Genomic DNA, 16216 nt, shown 5'->3' on the forward strand with positions numbered 1-16216 from the left:
TCAAGGTTTTAGTTATGTAGCTTCCCGGCTTATTGGTGTGGATCAAAAAGTGGAGGCTTAATCCGCTCTGATGTAACCATCACAGGTCTGTAAAACTGCCTGACTTTTGGGGGGATTTATCACATTTCAAGGGCTCAAAATATTGCAATACTTGAGAAACCATGTGTACATTTATTGCTTTTTAAGTAGAATTACATTTCTAAGGAGTTGTAGTCAAATACGCAGTGTGACAAAGTACCCATGTGCATATATCTCCCAGCCTCACAAATCTCTTATTAAATTTTTTCTTTTATTGGTCTTGTTGGCACAAACCAATATACTTGTTTTGTAACAGTGAGCACAAGAGGTTTCACTTACATGTCTTTGGTACCAGAATTTATGTTTTGCTTCATTCCTGTTTCCCTGCAGACACCGACCTCATGCCGAGATGAGAGGTATGTGTATGGTCGTGTGAGAATCATATGAACCAGCTTACGGGTCAAAGTTGGTTTTTCTTTTTTTTTTCCTGCAGAGAAATAACAGCATTCCTTTAGTTATCAGCAACTTTGAGGAGAAACGAGGACATGTTTTTAAAGATTAATTTATAAGTATTATAATGCTAGCTTTTTCAGCTGTACGGCTTAGTCATTTGGCAATGAGATAACACATTCCTACTCATATGGTAGCTCCAGTTTGCAGAATGAATCAGGAGTCAGTCAGATAAACTATTATTAGACCTTATAGATGTTCTCTAATTTTGTGTGTTGTAGAACAATAGTAGTTATGCTCAGAGTGTCTCTTTTTTAATATAATATAGCACCATTGTCGTTTGGAGTCTCACCTAAACTAATATTACACACAGCTGACTTCTGAACCGAAGTGTGCTTAAGTAAAACCCTTCAGGGTTTGAGTGCTGTTGGTGGACCAGAATAAGAGGTTTGCTCCTCTTATGAAACAAACATGCGTAAGAACCTAACAGTGAATTCAGCTGTGGTGTTTTGTTTTGTTTTTTAGTTTTCTTCATCTGTTCATCTCTTTGAGAGATTTCTAGATACACTTTAAAGTCAGGGTGAGACTTTAAAGCTGCCAGTGGTCAAAAGCTTTTAAAATGGGGATGGGAGCATCTGGTTTATGTTGCAGATGCACAGTTGGGTTGTAGCTTTCCCCTCCTTGGGGGCGCATAAATGGCACAATTCAGTGTTCCTGAAGTCCTCAGGGAAGGAAGAACAGCCTTAATATTCAACAGTTTTCATTTGGTGTATTGCCTTATACTGGTCATGTAAGCACATTGGGCATTTACCACTTTTATCTCAGAAGGTGCTAAAGAAAAGCCACCCAGCCTGGTGATTAAGCTACAAATATCCAGATGCAGCTAGGGCTGTTCGATATAACGATATGTATCGGATAACGATATAAAATCGTCTATAGTTTCATTTTACGCTATCGTTTGTTTCGTGGTGTTGTAAAATAAACTGTTTAGGGCAATATTTTTTTCATGGTTTTGATGGTCACTGTAGTGGCTATATTAATTTCCTAAAGTTCTCTCTTTGTCTTATTTTTAATATAACCACACTACAGATGGACAAGCGCCTGTTTTTATGCATTGTCGTTAGCAACAACGACGGCAAAACCATCGCGTGTCCGCTGGTTTAGTTTCCACATTAACCTTTCACAATAAAGTTCAAGATCCTGTTGAGACTTTTCAAAATAAACTGAATCACATGAAAGGGTATGCAGAGCGTTTACGGATGAGAAGCAAAAAAGAGCCTTCAGGTGCTAAAAAATAAACCTTAGATTCAAACGTTAGAACAGGCTTTTCCCCGCAGCACGCCGTGTAATAAATACTCACAAAGAAAACGGCGGGCGTTACAACTTACGTCTAAAAATGTATCGTTTCATGCATCGGTTAAAACACTCGACTCCAGGTACGCCGCCCAGCTGGAAACACTTCACTAAGTCGAGCTGCCCGAGAGTCACAGAATTTACAGAAAATATTACATTCTTGTGATTTATATCGTTATCGGGACGATAGATGTCTTAATATCGGGATATGAGATTTTTTTTTCATATCGCACAGCCCTAGATGCAGCCATGTTTTTTGTTTTTTTTGTTTTGTTTTTTTTTCTAAAGGTCAGGGCACATGGTGGTGTTCTTGGCATGTTCTGATGTCAGATTTATTAACATTTATAGAAAAACAAAAATACATTTCCACCATATAAACGGAGTCAGATTTCAGACCATTTTCTTGGTCAGGTCAAGCCTAATATTGTACAGTGTAGTCAAAACGGGTAATTAATACAGGTGGTGCTAATATGTGCAGTTAGTAAACACTAAATGGCTTTCAGTGGCTAAGTTTTAATTGGTGATTATGGGTACTATAAATTACTGCGCTGATGCGTAATGATTTAATTTTCTTCCCTTGGCTAAGCTAAATTTCTGTCACCTTAGAGTTGATAGCCTTTCCCTTTCGGTCATTTTGCTTCTGTTTGTGATCCCAGAGCTGAGAACATAAAAAACCCATTTCCTTTTCGCCGCTTCTCTGGTAAATGTCTCAGATTCACATTCGGTGAAACTACACTTCTTTCTTATTCTTTTTATTGCTGTGTCTGGCAATCACAAGAAGGTGCAAACAGCAATGTTAACTAAAAACTATTAAATAAAAGAAGTTAACAGTGCATCCACTCTTTCTTGCACCATGCACGCACACACCATCTGAGAACAAGAATGCAAATGCACATTTCTGTCTTTGTGTGTGCTGTTTTAGTTGTGAGATTTATCCATTTGTCCTCAGGTGTAAAGATTAAATTTGGTCACCATCGTCCTCGGGGAATATGTATCACTCAAGATCTAATTCTGTTGCCTCGATGTGGCCTTGCTCTATTTTTGGACTTATTGTCTCACTATAATGGTTGTAGTTCCTTGGGCAAATTGGCCAGAGGTTGTGCTGGTTATCCACTAGAGGTTTACATTGACAAGGTAATTTCTTTCCCAAATTCTTAATATCTAAAGTATAAATATCTAAAGAAACAAGATCAAGTACAGATTATGCAGTAGTACAACGGTCTGGGTCACCTGCAGAAGGTACTGAGATGTTGCAGGTTACATTAGACTGTATATAAAAGATGGCCATCACTGTGATGTTATCCATTGGTTTGTAAAAGCTGAGTGTTTTTGCCATTGTCATGTTTTCTTTCTGAAACCAGATGTTATGAGCACTGAAACTGTGAGACTACAGGCTCACACTGCAGGCTGGCTTTGTGTCTCCTTCTGAAGACCAAAGTCTACAAAATGAATTTGTCTATGAATATCACTGAAATTTGAAAGCTCCCCCCCATCGAGTCCATGAGCTGTTCTTTTGAAGCTTATATATAACTAATCTCCAGTTACCTTATTCTATGATCTCAGTAAACACATTTCTAGTACGTCGTTTGGCAAGGAAAGTCACTCCCTGCAGGTATTTGGGTTTAAGCCATTTTCAGCTGGGCTTTTGTAACCAGTATGTAACAAAATATATAAACAATGGGCAAATCAGAAGATTTCAGGAACGACAGGAGCCCAGAGGATGGGTAACCACAATGAAAACACAACTGCAAATGATGAAGCAATAGTTCAACTGTATTTGAAATTTGTGCACTGTATTGCATTTACAATAACAACCAAAATTGTGTGTGCGCGCACAGATACCCAAAATAAAAAAAGAAAAGAACGTTAGACCCGGGTCTTTTAAAGTGTCAATAGGATCCAGATCAGGCATGTTTGGTGATCTGGTGAGTTATTGGTGTGAGTTCAGTCCACGATCGATGTATGGTTTGCACTGTTTTGTCCTACCACAGTTCAGGCAACCAGACTTCAAGATTCAATTCCAAATGGGCTGTGGCTCGCCATCCATTGCAATGGAAAATTATTCCTCTTCTGCGGATTTCCACAAAGTCTGTAATCCAAAGTTCTCCGGGGAGTCTCGGCTCCTTTCTCCAACTCAAAAAACCTGACCTAAGAGTGAGGTCAGAATTACTTCAAATGAACATTGTTCACACTTAACTAACAACACTTCTGTTTTAAAGTATAAAGCATGAACAAAATGTGTTTCCATTTCTAATGTTGTACAACTAATCAAATTCTAAACGTTTTCATTACATGGCAATGTAGCTATCGCCAATCATTAAAGCAATTCACACTGCTCATTAAAAGCAGCAAACTCAATATACTCTGCTCACGGTCAAGTAACAACAGTGATGAATAAAAAGTAACACAAAACATTTCAATACAACAGATAGACATACTGTTTTTTTCCTTAACCTAACAACAGCTAATAAGTTCTCAACTAACGCTGAACAACGGGAGTGAGCGTTTAGCACACTCGCTAGCTACTAGCACACTTGCTAGCTACTTGCATAGTACCGTCACCATTAGCGTTTGTTTTTTGAAGCGAACAACATTAACATTTCAGGATGCCGATCAGCGGCTATAACAGTTTCGTTACTCACCAGTGCAAAGCACTTCGTATTCATAAAACTAGCTTCGGCTATCCAAATCTGGCGGCTAATCAAGCAGACACCAACAGCTTCGCTGTTTCAACAGCTACCACGTTTTCCCCACAGGTACAGCTATGGCGCGTGTGGTCTAAACAGCCTTAGCAGCGCAACAAAACATGAAAAAAACAAGGCGGGACATACAATCCCATTGGTTGGACTGCATTTGTATCCAGGTCAACAAATAACCTTTGAGAAACAAAAATAAACAAATAATGCAATTCCATACAAAATAATTTGGATTTTTTCTTTAGAGTCTCTCTCCAATCATGAGTGTTTTTAACTGAACAGAATAAAACACCTTTAATAATAATTACAATAAACAGTCTCTAATTCCATCTGTTTGCCACTGGGCTACACTTTCCTTTTCAGACCCAGAAGATATGTCCATGAAGTCTGATTTTTTCCACCCATCCTTCCATTGTTTACCACTTATCTGAATGATAGAGGCAATTTGCAACAGCAGTCCAAGCAGAGAAGCCTAGACTTCCCTCATCCTGGCCACCTCTTCTTGCCCATCTGCCTAGATGGTGGGCCGTCTGGAAGAGGTGGACAAACTCCACTGGCTCCTTTTCAGGTGGAGGATCAGCAGATCTAGCAACCCTGACCAGCAAACCTTAGAAGGAAACTAATTCTGCAGCTTGTATCTGGAACCTCATTCTCCCAGAGTTCATGATCATGGGTGAGGGTACAAACCCAGATTTACCGGTAAATGAAAAGGTTTTACACTCAGCTTTTTCTCCACCGCAACATATCAATATAGCTGCACCTATTAGTCTGTCACTCTCACACTCCATTCTGTCTTACTCATGAACTAGACCCTGAGATACTTGGGGCATTGACTTGTCCCAGACTATGATTGGACACTCCACTCTTTTCCACCTAAGAAACATAGTAGAGATATGGTCGTGCTGATTTTCATTACCGCTGCTTCACACTGGGCCATGAACCATTTCAGTGCAAGCTGAAGGTCAACAGCTGATGAAGCCAGCAGGACCAGGAAATCCTTAGGTCATCAAAGTGGAGACCCTCCACCATGTAGCTACGCCTAGATGTTGTTGAGCTTGTTACTGCCATAATGCTTCATCACCTTTTCTTTATGCGAAAGACTGATTCTCACTTCTCTGCCTCCCTTTTTTTTTTTTTTTTTTTTTTTCAGGGTGCAAGTTTCAGAAGAGTTGTTACACCCCCATTTAATTACACCAAGACTGGGGGCCAAGCAGGCAAAGAAGTGTTTGGTGAGTGAAAAACTTACTGCAGTGTGCTGTGTAATCAGATTTCCCACAGATTCAGGTTCTGTGTGTGACTGTGTTGGGGATGTGGGGAAATGTGTCAGGGTTTTTCTTGGCTCAAAATTGCCTTGTGAACACGTAGTCTACATTTAGTTTAAGGCAAAGAGTGACTTACCTGTGCTGAAAGGCAGAGATCTGTTTGGTGGGTAACAAGTCTGTTTTTATTTTCCCCTCTGCAAATCATTCATACAACATACTTTCTGTGTTTGAGCTTAAACTGGTGTCGGTTGCTTCAGATTCTGTTAGTGGATCTAGCTCATAGTGGATCTACCGACCAGCTGCAGTACAAGACAGTGTTGGAGTTCATCCCAGCGTGGGACAATGTCCTCTCTGGGAAAGCAGCTGAATGATATCAAGGATTCCCACAACAGTAGCTTGGCTAGCAAGACAGCCTGTAGGGACAACATGACAGCTGGGGCTTTAAACACAAATTTAGAGGATTGTCTGATTGGTTCTGTTCTCTCAGACAGGAATAGATAGATTTCTAATATGAGTTGCCAAACAAGGTACATAGGCACCTGTTTATACACCTCAGCAGCCCACCGAAGTAAAGTGTGTGTGTGGGAAACACTGGTGATAATAGGATTATTTTCTTAACATGTACTGAAACAACTGCGATTAAACAGTTCTCTGACCGCTCAGTGAAATCAATTTTATATTAAATTCATGTATATGTGAACATAAAAATTCCAGAGAGGAAAAAATATCCCTTAAAATTGATTTGTCTTGCTTACGTTTTACATTAGCTTTTGTAACACACAATTAAACTGTAGCACTCGATAGAGATTCTGTTGTTTCCAATAAAGGCCAAGCACAACAAAGACTCCAGTCAGGAGACATTGCAGGCTCTGTTGCTGCTGAGAGGGTGTGCTCTTAAAAATAGGTTGGGGCAAAGCAAGACCTATCTGCTGTTAGGTTCATAGGTCACTGCTGTCTCATGTTTATAAACACCGTCTTGCCGGCAGCGGCGAAGTATGCTTCTAACCACACTTAACTACTGCAACCTTGAGTCAGAACGCCCTCATTCAAATTTCACACACCATTCATTCAAGAGCACACTGTGGTAAGTTGGCTTGATTTTAGTTTCAGAGTGAAGCTGGGATTAAGTAACTGAATTTTTTTTTGTGGTTTTGAAATGTTTAACCACCTTTTGAAGGTGTTTGCTTGAATGCGGTTTAAATGTGTTTGTAGAGGTTTGGGTGTGTTTACTGTAATTGGTGCAGAGAGCAACAATTATGGTGTTCATTTAAAACAAAAAATGGCATTATATTGCAAAAGTCTGTAACACACTGATTCTAAACTCCATTATGAGCTAATAGTCTTTGGCTGATAAGCTACTGATGCTGTCTGGACAGTGATCAAGGCACTGATGAATGAATAGGGCTTTGATTTTATGTTGATTGGCTTCTTCTAGAATTTTCCTTTTGTTATAAATTTGAGTGGAAATATATTTGTATCAGAAGGCGTCACTGGTTGGGTGCATAGATTTAAAAGGCTTTTTTTGTTGTGGGTATGACTCCTGTGTTACGCATGTAAGGAGATATTTTTATCTTATAGGAAGGAAAACTATGCATCATCCTAAGATAAAATATTGTCATTGGATAGATTCTCCTTATACTCTTAACCAAGGAAAGTTTTTGTGCACAGATCTGTTTCCTTTCCTTTGAGTTTCTATTTTGATATTTCTTGCTGTTTTGTGGATATCCAGAAAGAAATCAATGCGGTTAAATTGTGATGTTCTTTGTTTGTGGTTCTCACACATGCCTACGGTGTGCAGTCTGTTGTTAGTAGCCTTGACAGCTGTGAGAAGGATCTATCATCTTCTTTGTCTACAACAGTATTTGTGGTCTGCACAACACAGATCTATTCCCTCATGATGTGCATGCTGTAAATCCTCTATAAACTTTACTAACAAGCTGAAGTGTGTGGAGGAGCGATTACACACATTTGTCTGGTCTCTTCTGTGTGCCATCGCACCATTATCCAGCAGTATTCCTCATATGACCTCTCTTTATTTCTCTCCACCCCTCCTCTCTCGCATCACCCACCCACGGGCTTCACGAGAGACCTTATGAGGATCATTTGACTGGAATGATACTGCTGCTTCAGGCATTTTAAAGTAGGGGGAAAACAAGCAATTTGTTACACAAATTTATGCTCCAGAAGGCTTTGTGATTTAGTCATTAGATCTGTTATTCTAAGCTGGAGGTAGCAGCTTTGAATCGTCTTTTTATCTGTGGTGTGCCAGCTTTTTATCTCGCATCTTTTTGTGTGTGTCTAACATTGTATGTGAACTTTTAAACTGGAGGATGTCAGTGTGTTATTGTGTTAGTAGGCCTGATATCGATCACAGATTTTAATGATCTCAGGATTGTGTAATCTGATACTAGTGGCTCGTGTTTGTATTATTTATTTACTTATTTTATATGGTGTTCCCGTATGTAACATAGACCAATAACATTTGGTTGTTTGCTTTTATTCTGGAAGATTTTATTATTCCTTGTTGCATTGCCACATTTTGAAAAAGATTGCAAGAAAGTATAGTTTCACTGTGAAACTGTAACTGTGTCCGTTTTTATTTGTTCTTACCTAAGGACAGACCATAATTAATGTGTGTTGTTTGTTGACTGTAACCAGTCTCATTGAGGTGATTTAATCATCGTTGACTGTTTAATCAAAGCTGCTATCCAAAGAAACAAATCAAGGGAAACAGTAACAGGAAACTAACTAAATAAGTTTTGTTTGCATATAAATACATATTTTGTAAAAGATGAATAAATCAAGATTCGGATCCTCACTGTGATTTGGTGACAATGAGGAAATATATCCTCACTGCAAAAAATAATATTCCAAATGAATAAGTATGATTTTTTTTTTTTTTTTAAACTTATGATCAAACATGTTGTGTAACCACATAAATTAATACAAATTAAAACTCATTAGACTCAAAATTATATCAAGTATATTAAAATGGGTTTCAAGAAGTGAAATAACAACATTATTTTTAAAATGATTTTTACTGCACTACAAACTTATCATACGTTTCAAAGAACAAAGGAAAACAAACAGATGCAAAATACATTACACTTTTACAAGCTAAATAAAAGGCCTTTATTTGTTCTCGTAGATTGATTTGCTGATGCACTAATCAGCATAGTCTCAATGGTGCTGATTATCTTAAAAGAAAAGATTAATTGTGAAGTTTTACTTGGGACTAAAAAGGCTAGATTACACTTCCCCTTGTGTCCATGAGTTGATGTCCACATGTCTGCTTAGTTTGTGAGACCACGCAGACCCATCTATGGAGAATTTACATTACAGTGTACCATAGAAGTATGCATTAGCTCCATGGGAGCCTGACGCTGTAACAGGCCAGTACAACAGGAATCCAGGCTTTAGATCAGTTCAGTGCTTTTGTCACGGTCTTATTCTTTTACTTATTTATCCATTTATTTATTTATTGCAGGTGACGAGAATTGAGGGGACAATGAGAGTCCACATGCACACCAAGTTCTGTTTCCTGTGTGTGCTCACGTTCCTCTTTCATCAGTGCAGCCACTGCCATGAAGGAGGACACCACCATCAGCACGATGGGCATCACCACAATGATCATGACAGCGCTCACAGCGACCTGCAGATTTCTGAGGCTCCATACGTGAGAGGGGTCACAGAGTCCCCAGGGTCCAAGAGTGGGCACGCTGGGGATGCTCTTGAGGAGGAACAGCGCTTCTACATCCAGCAGCTTTTCAGGCGCTATGGCCAGGAAGACCGGCTAGATTTCAAGGGCTTTCAGAGTCTGTTGTTTAGCTTGGGATTGGGAGAAGTGAAGGTTGTAGGTTTGGATCATGAGGATCTGGGCCATGACCATGTAGCCCACCTCGAGGTGTTGGATATGCTGCACGGACATTCATCCACTAACGCTGGCCACAGCCACGGCCAGGGCCACCGGCACAGTCACACCACACAGATGCGTCCACACCAAAAACAAGACTCTCAGCATCCACACACAGAAGGAGCTCCCACTCGGTGCAGCCAAACCACTGCTGGACCGACAGATCACGAACATGATCACGAACATGATCACGAACATGATCACGAACATGATCACGAACATGATCACGAACATGACCATGAACAAGATCACAATCACACTAAGGTAGAGGAGAATGACCATCAACATGACACACACGACTTTGGCGACCACAACAATCACACACATGATGAAGAGCACAAACACCAGCAGGTCAACCACAGGGACCTGTCTTCTCAGCCTCACCCTGATCACGACCACAGCAACCACAGTGATCATGAACATGACTACAATCATATTCATGAAGTGCACACAGACATAGGCGGCACTCACCTCGACCAGGAAAAGCTGGAGCCATCTCAGGTGCCCCAGAGGCTGCAGCCCACCCCGACAGAAAACCGACCCAAGAAACCCTGGAAACCGGGAAGAGTCAGAGGACAGCGAGGGCGAGACAAAACCACATCTTCTCACACACCTGCATCTGATGACCACGACCATGACAACACTCATGACCATAACCACACACATGGTCACAGCCACTCTCATAAAGATAAGAGAGAGGCACCGGGGGCACTTCCCGTGCCCACTCTGCCAGTCTCCATGCCAGCTGGTCATCCAGGTGGATTAACCCATCAGCATGAGGAGGTAAGATTATTTTTTATTTGTTTTTTTCTTTTTTTATTAAATGCACCTGTTGTGGTTTCCAATTTGCTTTTTTAACTTTTGTGATAGTTTTGCGTCATTCTGAGCTCCTCCGCTGTGTCAAACAAGTAGTTGAAGCTTCCTTTCCCCCATCTTTAACCCACTATTTTCTGATTGGTAGCCTGTGCCATTTTTTTTTTTTTTATTTTATTGATCTGTTACTCCTGCAAACTCTAAAAATAACATCAAAGTCATACATTAATTGAGCCCATGGATCCAGCAGGATATTTGAATCTGGACTAGATTTTGATCTTCTTGGGAACATCAAAACAATTAACTGGTCAAATTTACATGTGACACTGTCCATAAAGTTTTAAGCAATCCTGTTAAAAAAAACAGACTGACAAACTAAAACTATTACATAAACCCCCTGATGAAGTTAAATATAGTGTTGGGAAATCTGAAAGCCTTGAAAACAGTCCACTTGTTTGTAATAAATGTGTATTTTTTCACAAAAGGACAAAAAACAAGAAGGATTAAATAAACAGACACAAGAAACCAGATTTTTATTTAAATGCTATTGTTCTAATAAGTTATCAGTGCTTAGTCGAGTGTTTGTTGTTGCACTACTGCTTAAGTTATTATATCGTGTTGGTTTTCTGTGTGTGGAATCTCTCTCAGCATTTTTAAATGAATGGTTGGCTTTCCTCGTGGATGTTTGGATCAGTCAGTACTGCCAAAGTGAAATTCCCTTAACATAAAATCTGTCTTTTGCTGCAGCTCACATTGTGTTTGAGTGAAATTTGACTTTACAAGAAGTGATTCTGTTATTTGTAATGTTTTTCAGTGGTTCCCTGCGTTTATTTATATTTTCATGTTCTCACCTTCTCACTCCAGTGTTTGAACCTCACTCAGCTCCTCACCTACTACGGCCTCAATCCCGACTCGCTCATCTCCCCCCGCCAGTTTGCGTATCTGTGTCCCGCCTTGCTCTACCAAATAGACAGGCGGGTCTGCATCCTCCATTACGAGCAGATGGATGTGGAGCAGGAAGCCTTTGAGCCTGCCAGTTCTGGTAAGAGCAAACTCATTGATCTGCTTGGAAAAAAAAACCACATAGCAAGGAGAAATATTAATTTCAATGAGTGTCAGCTGCTTAGTTCAGTCCACGGTGCTCATTTTATTTTCATTTCATTCTTTTGGATGACAAAATGCAGCTGAAGCCAGTGTTTTATCCTTGTTTTGGATACTTGGTGTGAGACCAGCAAGCTAAGCAGTCACGGAAGGTGGACTAAAAAGCATCTACTATTATGAAATTGTTGAGACACTGAATATGATGGTAAGAAATTGGAATGGAGGAAAAAGTCACAGTGAAACATTAAAAAATGTGGTTAACAAAGCACACTGTAAGTCAGGGTTTTTGTCTGATGCCATCGGCCATAGGAAACTGCTTTCTTCATAAGTGTAAAACCACAGGGACTCCCATCATAAAACATTAATGTAATGCTGTCTTTACGTAACCTGGAGCTCCTCTCTTAGGGAAGAGTGGAAGATCTGCAAAATATATAATGTTTCTTTAAAATGGTTAAGCCGTATTTTATATTGAGACTTCTATTTCCTGGTACTGCCGCTATCTTTTACTGATTTTATTTTATTTTAATTTTCAGAGCCTGATAGCAAGGGGACAGGGCAATGTGTGCCAAACTGGACCCAAAACAGAGAGTTATAAATAAAAATGTTAAAAAAAATATAAGAAACATTAAATATAAATGTTAAAATATTTAGTATAATATATAAAATACTTTAAAAAAGGAAAAGAACGTTTTTACTTCTAGCTAAACTGCTTTGAGCTGATTTGAATGCAACAGCAATACAAACAACCACTTGTTGCAATGCAGAAGAGCGTCTCTGCTCTGGTTTGACTCACAACACGGCAAACTGTGAAGCAGAAAGGTGACAGCAGCGGCAGAAGACCGTATGAGATGCCACTCCTGTCACATTGACAAGGTGGGACAAATGAAGCAGCCGGTGGGTGTATATAGCGTTTTTCTTAATCAATATTAAGACTAATCTGGAGTAGAGTTGATCACATTTAATTTATAATATACTTAACATTAAACTGGTGACGTCTTGCCTTCTTTACAGTCATTCATTTCATTTTGGCAACTTTGACAATTTGAAAAGTTTTAATTCAAATAAATAAATAAAACAGTTTTGTGTTTGTGCGCTCAAACGTGACTCCAAGATCGAGGTTTTGGAAATGAAAATGTGATTTTTGTGTAACCATACCTCTGCGGCATCCTTCTGCTGTGCAGAGCTGCAGAGGAGACACAGGAGAGCAGTTTGAGCAGCGACATTAACAAAAAAGAAGAACTGAGTATTGGAAGCCAGAGCAGTCGTTGAAGAGTGCTTCTTATGCTCAAATTGCTTCATGTATTTACACAACATGAGTTTTATTTACAGCTGAAGGAAGGCGTAACATCAGTTCTCGCTAATAATGTAGACTTGGAGAAATTTGAGACTCGAGTCACTTAAAGCAGTGAGCGATGTCGTCATTGTCCAGGAGGCTTTTTCCTGCTTACTGCTAAACATGTACTTTGTTCTTTTATATCAAACCTGCTGCAAGGTTGTCTCACACTAACCTTTGTTCAAGACGGAAATGTTCCTCTAAAACCACTCAAGACGTTTTTTATGGCGTCTGCTGCTGTAGGCATGACCCTGACCTCATGAGCTTCTGCTCAGTGTGTAGTTTGTGGAACCACTGTGAATCTCAACTGTGGTTCAGGGCTTTTTTTTTATATAGTTAACTAAAGAAAAAGCAAAACGTTTGGGAAATGTTTGAGTTAACTGAACTATAGATCAAGCATAGACTCCATGTAAACATGTATCTGTGGACGTCTTTAGTTTAAGTCTTCAACACACAGAGGGTGGCAGCTTTGGTGTGTTTACTGAGACTAGGAAATCTGTGACTTTGAGCGCTAAAAACTGAAATTGTAAACAAAGTGAAACTAAACTGACTTAAAAGTAGTGATTTTGTTTTAAACAGAAAAAAGAAAAATATGTGAAACACAAAACTTTATAAGCAAGTTTACAGTTTTGTCTATATGAAAAGGCTACCATAATTCACCGTGAGCATCAGGAGCTGATTAGGATGGAGGTCATAGTGGAATCACCCCATTAATGTGCTACAGTTGGCCTTCTTGCAGTCATCTTAATACAGGACATTTCTGGGCTATTCACACACCTAACTGCAGCACTCACAGTCTGTGTTTGGAGCTTTCCATCTGTCTCTTCTCCTTATTAAATTATTTCAGTTGCCATGGCAGTGAACAAGTGGTCCTTTTTTGTCTTTTCTAAATAGAGCAAAGAAGGACCGTTTGTGTCCCTTTGAGTGCCCAACTACTTCTTTCTTTCAGTGAGCTTTCATCTCTCAGTTTGTATTCTGATCACATCCTCCAATCAATAATATTCAAAAAAAGAAAATCTGAAAACCGAAAGAGGACAAAAGCGGAGCTATAAAGTCAGAAGGTCAGTATTAAGTCCTGCTCTGAGACCTTACAATGTTTCCAGGTTTATGGGAATGCAAATTATAAAATCATAGCGTTTAAAAGTTAATGAGTTACAGGTCGTGAAATAAAACTCGAAGCTATAAAACCTTTCTTACAAATCAAAGGAGGAGCAGTAATCTCAGCTACTGCAAACCAAAAATACAAGACAGACTGCACATCTTTGGGTTTCTTTGAATTTACGCTTTACGGTACATTAATGTGTTTATATTGGTGGGCTCAGCATGTAAATCTCAGAATAGATTGCACAAAGCCATCTGGAATTACAGTATTTTGTAAACTTGTGTAATAATCAGTCTAATCACGTTGTGGCAGTTAAAGGGGACCTTATGCTCGTTTCCAGCTCTGTATTTGTTTTCTTGGTTTCTGCTAGAGTAGCTTTGCATGATTCATGTTTAAAAATAATCTTTCTTTAACTTATAATGGGCCTCGGTGTAGCTCATCCTCTGTAAGTTCAGTGTGAGTTCATCTCCAGCCTCCCTTTAAGTTATTTCAGAGTGTCTGTCCCGTGCAAAGAGAAGGTGTGAAGGGGGATAATAATGAGAAAAAATCTCTAGATTAAAACACTAAATTTACAAGAAAAACATAAGGAAAAAAAATGTAGGTATTCGATTTAGTCAAGGACTGATATCACGCCACTTTTCAAGGTTAGGCTGGAAAAAAATTCAGAACTTTAACCTCCAAGGATCAGAAACTCCTGAGAAACATCAGCAGCAGCAGCATCTCTTTGTAGTTGTGGTATTAAGTCAAACTATGAACTACAAGCTCAGTCTTAATAAAACTAGTTGTCCTCAGACTTTGGCTAACAACAGGAACACTGTGTGCAGCTAGCTGTGAGTCAAACCAGGGGACAATGAGACTTTTTCCCATGAATTTTCACAGCAAAGCTCAGCGTTTCTATAGAAATCACACCCACCTTCTTCCTTTACAGCGGCGTCCTGAAAGCTCAGACTTACTTGCTGTTTAGTGCAACTCCAGAATTACCATTGGTGAACCTGTGGAAGGATTATTAACTCTGTCTGTCTCCGTGTTGGTCTCTTAAGACATGGTGTTCATCTCGGTCAAGTGTAGCTACTGCTGCATGGTGTTAAATTAAACAGTTGAAGATAGTTATTATTTGTGGAAAATAACTGTAGTTATGATTTCTGCTGTAATTGAGCAGCCGGAGTCTTTTGGCTTGGTGGGATTAGTCTATAGACTGACCTCATTATGTGAAACTTTGGCCAAGTCTAATATGAACATCCAGCATTATAATGGTTTGTGTATGACAGAAAATTAGGGAAAAGCATAATGAGTTCTGTCTCAGTTTGTGAGTTCTCATGTTTTGTGTGACCCCCCCCCCCCCCCCCCCCCCCCCCTGCTGTGTAAGTGTGTTTGTTTTTGTGTACATGCTGCAAATTAGACATCACAGTGACTTTGGGTCATAAGATTTACTTTTAATTAGAGGAGTGGCTTTTGTGACTGAAGACAGATTTACACTTGATAGGTTTACAGCGGGGACAGAATTAGACAAAAGGGACTGAAGTTCAGCTGTGAGGTTGGAGAAATTCCCAAAGTGCCTTAATTGTTAAGCACACACTTCCTCCTGGAGAAACCTGTGCCATACGGGCTTCAGGCCAAAGTGTGCCGCCCCTGAAAACATTAATAATAATAATAATTTTTTAAAACCGTAACGATGACGAGGAGGACTGCACAAACAAGTCAAAAGGGCAGCAACGGCTCCTCATTAGTGCAAAACTAGAGGCGCTAGATTTTCAGAAATGGTGCACCAAGATTCAACCATAGACGTCACCACAAGCTGCAGAGCTGCCTCTCATTTACCTCCTGCCGGCATCCGCGGGGGAGCTCGGAAAATTTGCAGTTCACTTCTTTCTGGTCCCCACTCCCCTCCCCTCTTTTTTTTTTCTTTTTTTTTTGCGCCGTGCCAATTAGGAGAGCCTAAGCGACACCGGGGGCCATTTTTCTGAGCCGTGGCTCACAGGAGATGCGTAATTGGAGAGAAGTTGGTCTCTTTCGTTCTCTCCTCTGTTCCCTTATCACCGCCTTTAAATTGCCCTGCTGCAACCCCCTGCCCACCTCCATGTCTACGCCTAAGCACACACACATACATACACCCGCCCACACAACCACAGCTGCATAAAGGTAATGAGATAGAGAGGGAGATGAGCTGCGTGAGTG

The 16216-nt window shown here is 39.9% G+C and overlaps 1 protein-coding gene across 6 annotated transcripts in view; it reads left to right on the top strand.

Annotated features, from left to right (window-relative positions):
• Window positions 1–16216, top strand: part of slc39a10 (solute carrier family 39 member 10) — a 35618-nt gene that overhangs the window by 7322 nt on the left and 12080 nt on the right. For 3 of the 6 annotated variants that reach the window (XM_086266411.1, XM_086266412.1, XM_086266416.1), the window contains exons 2-4: window positions 5668–5746; window positions 9267–10475; window positions 11370–11547. In XM_086266411.1, the coding sequence (XP_086122537.1) occupies window positions 9288–10475; window positions 11370–11547 (1366 nt within the window). In that variant the 5' untranslated portion in view covers window positions 5668–5746; window positions 9267–9287. Of the gene's footprint in view, window positions 1–3660; window positions 5217–5667; window positions 5747–6775; window positions 6864–9266; window positions 10476–11369; window positions 11548–16216 lie in introns of those variants that run through there. The other 3 variants (XM_086266413.1, XM_086266414.1, XM_086266415.1) reach the window with 3 other exon arrangements.

The sequence above is a fragment of the Aulonocara sp. 'chitande type north' Nkhata Bay genome, linkage group LG16 (genome assembly GCF_057382095.1).
Source record: "Aulonocara sp. 'chitande type north' Nkhata Bay isolate Kocher_YH1m ecotype deep benthic linkage group LG16, A_spYH_male_GT1.1, whole genome shotgun sequence".
Lineage (NCBI taxonomy): Eukaryota > Metazoa > Chordata > Actinopteri > Cichliformes > Cichlidae > Aulonocara > Aulonocara sp. 'chitande type north' Nkhata Bay.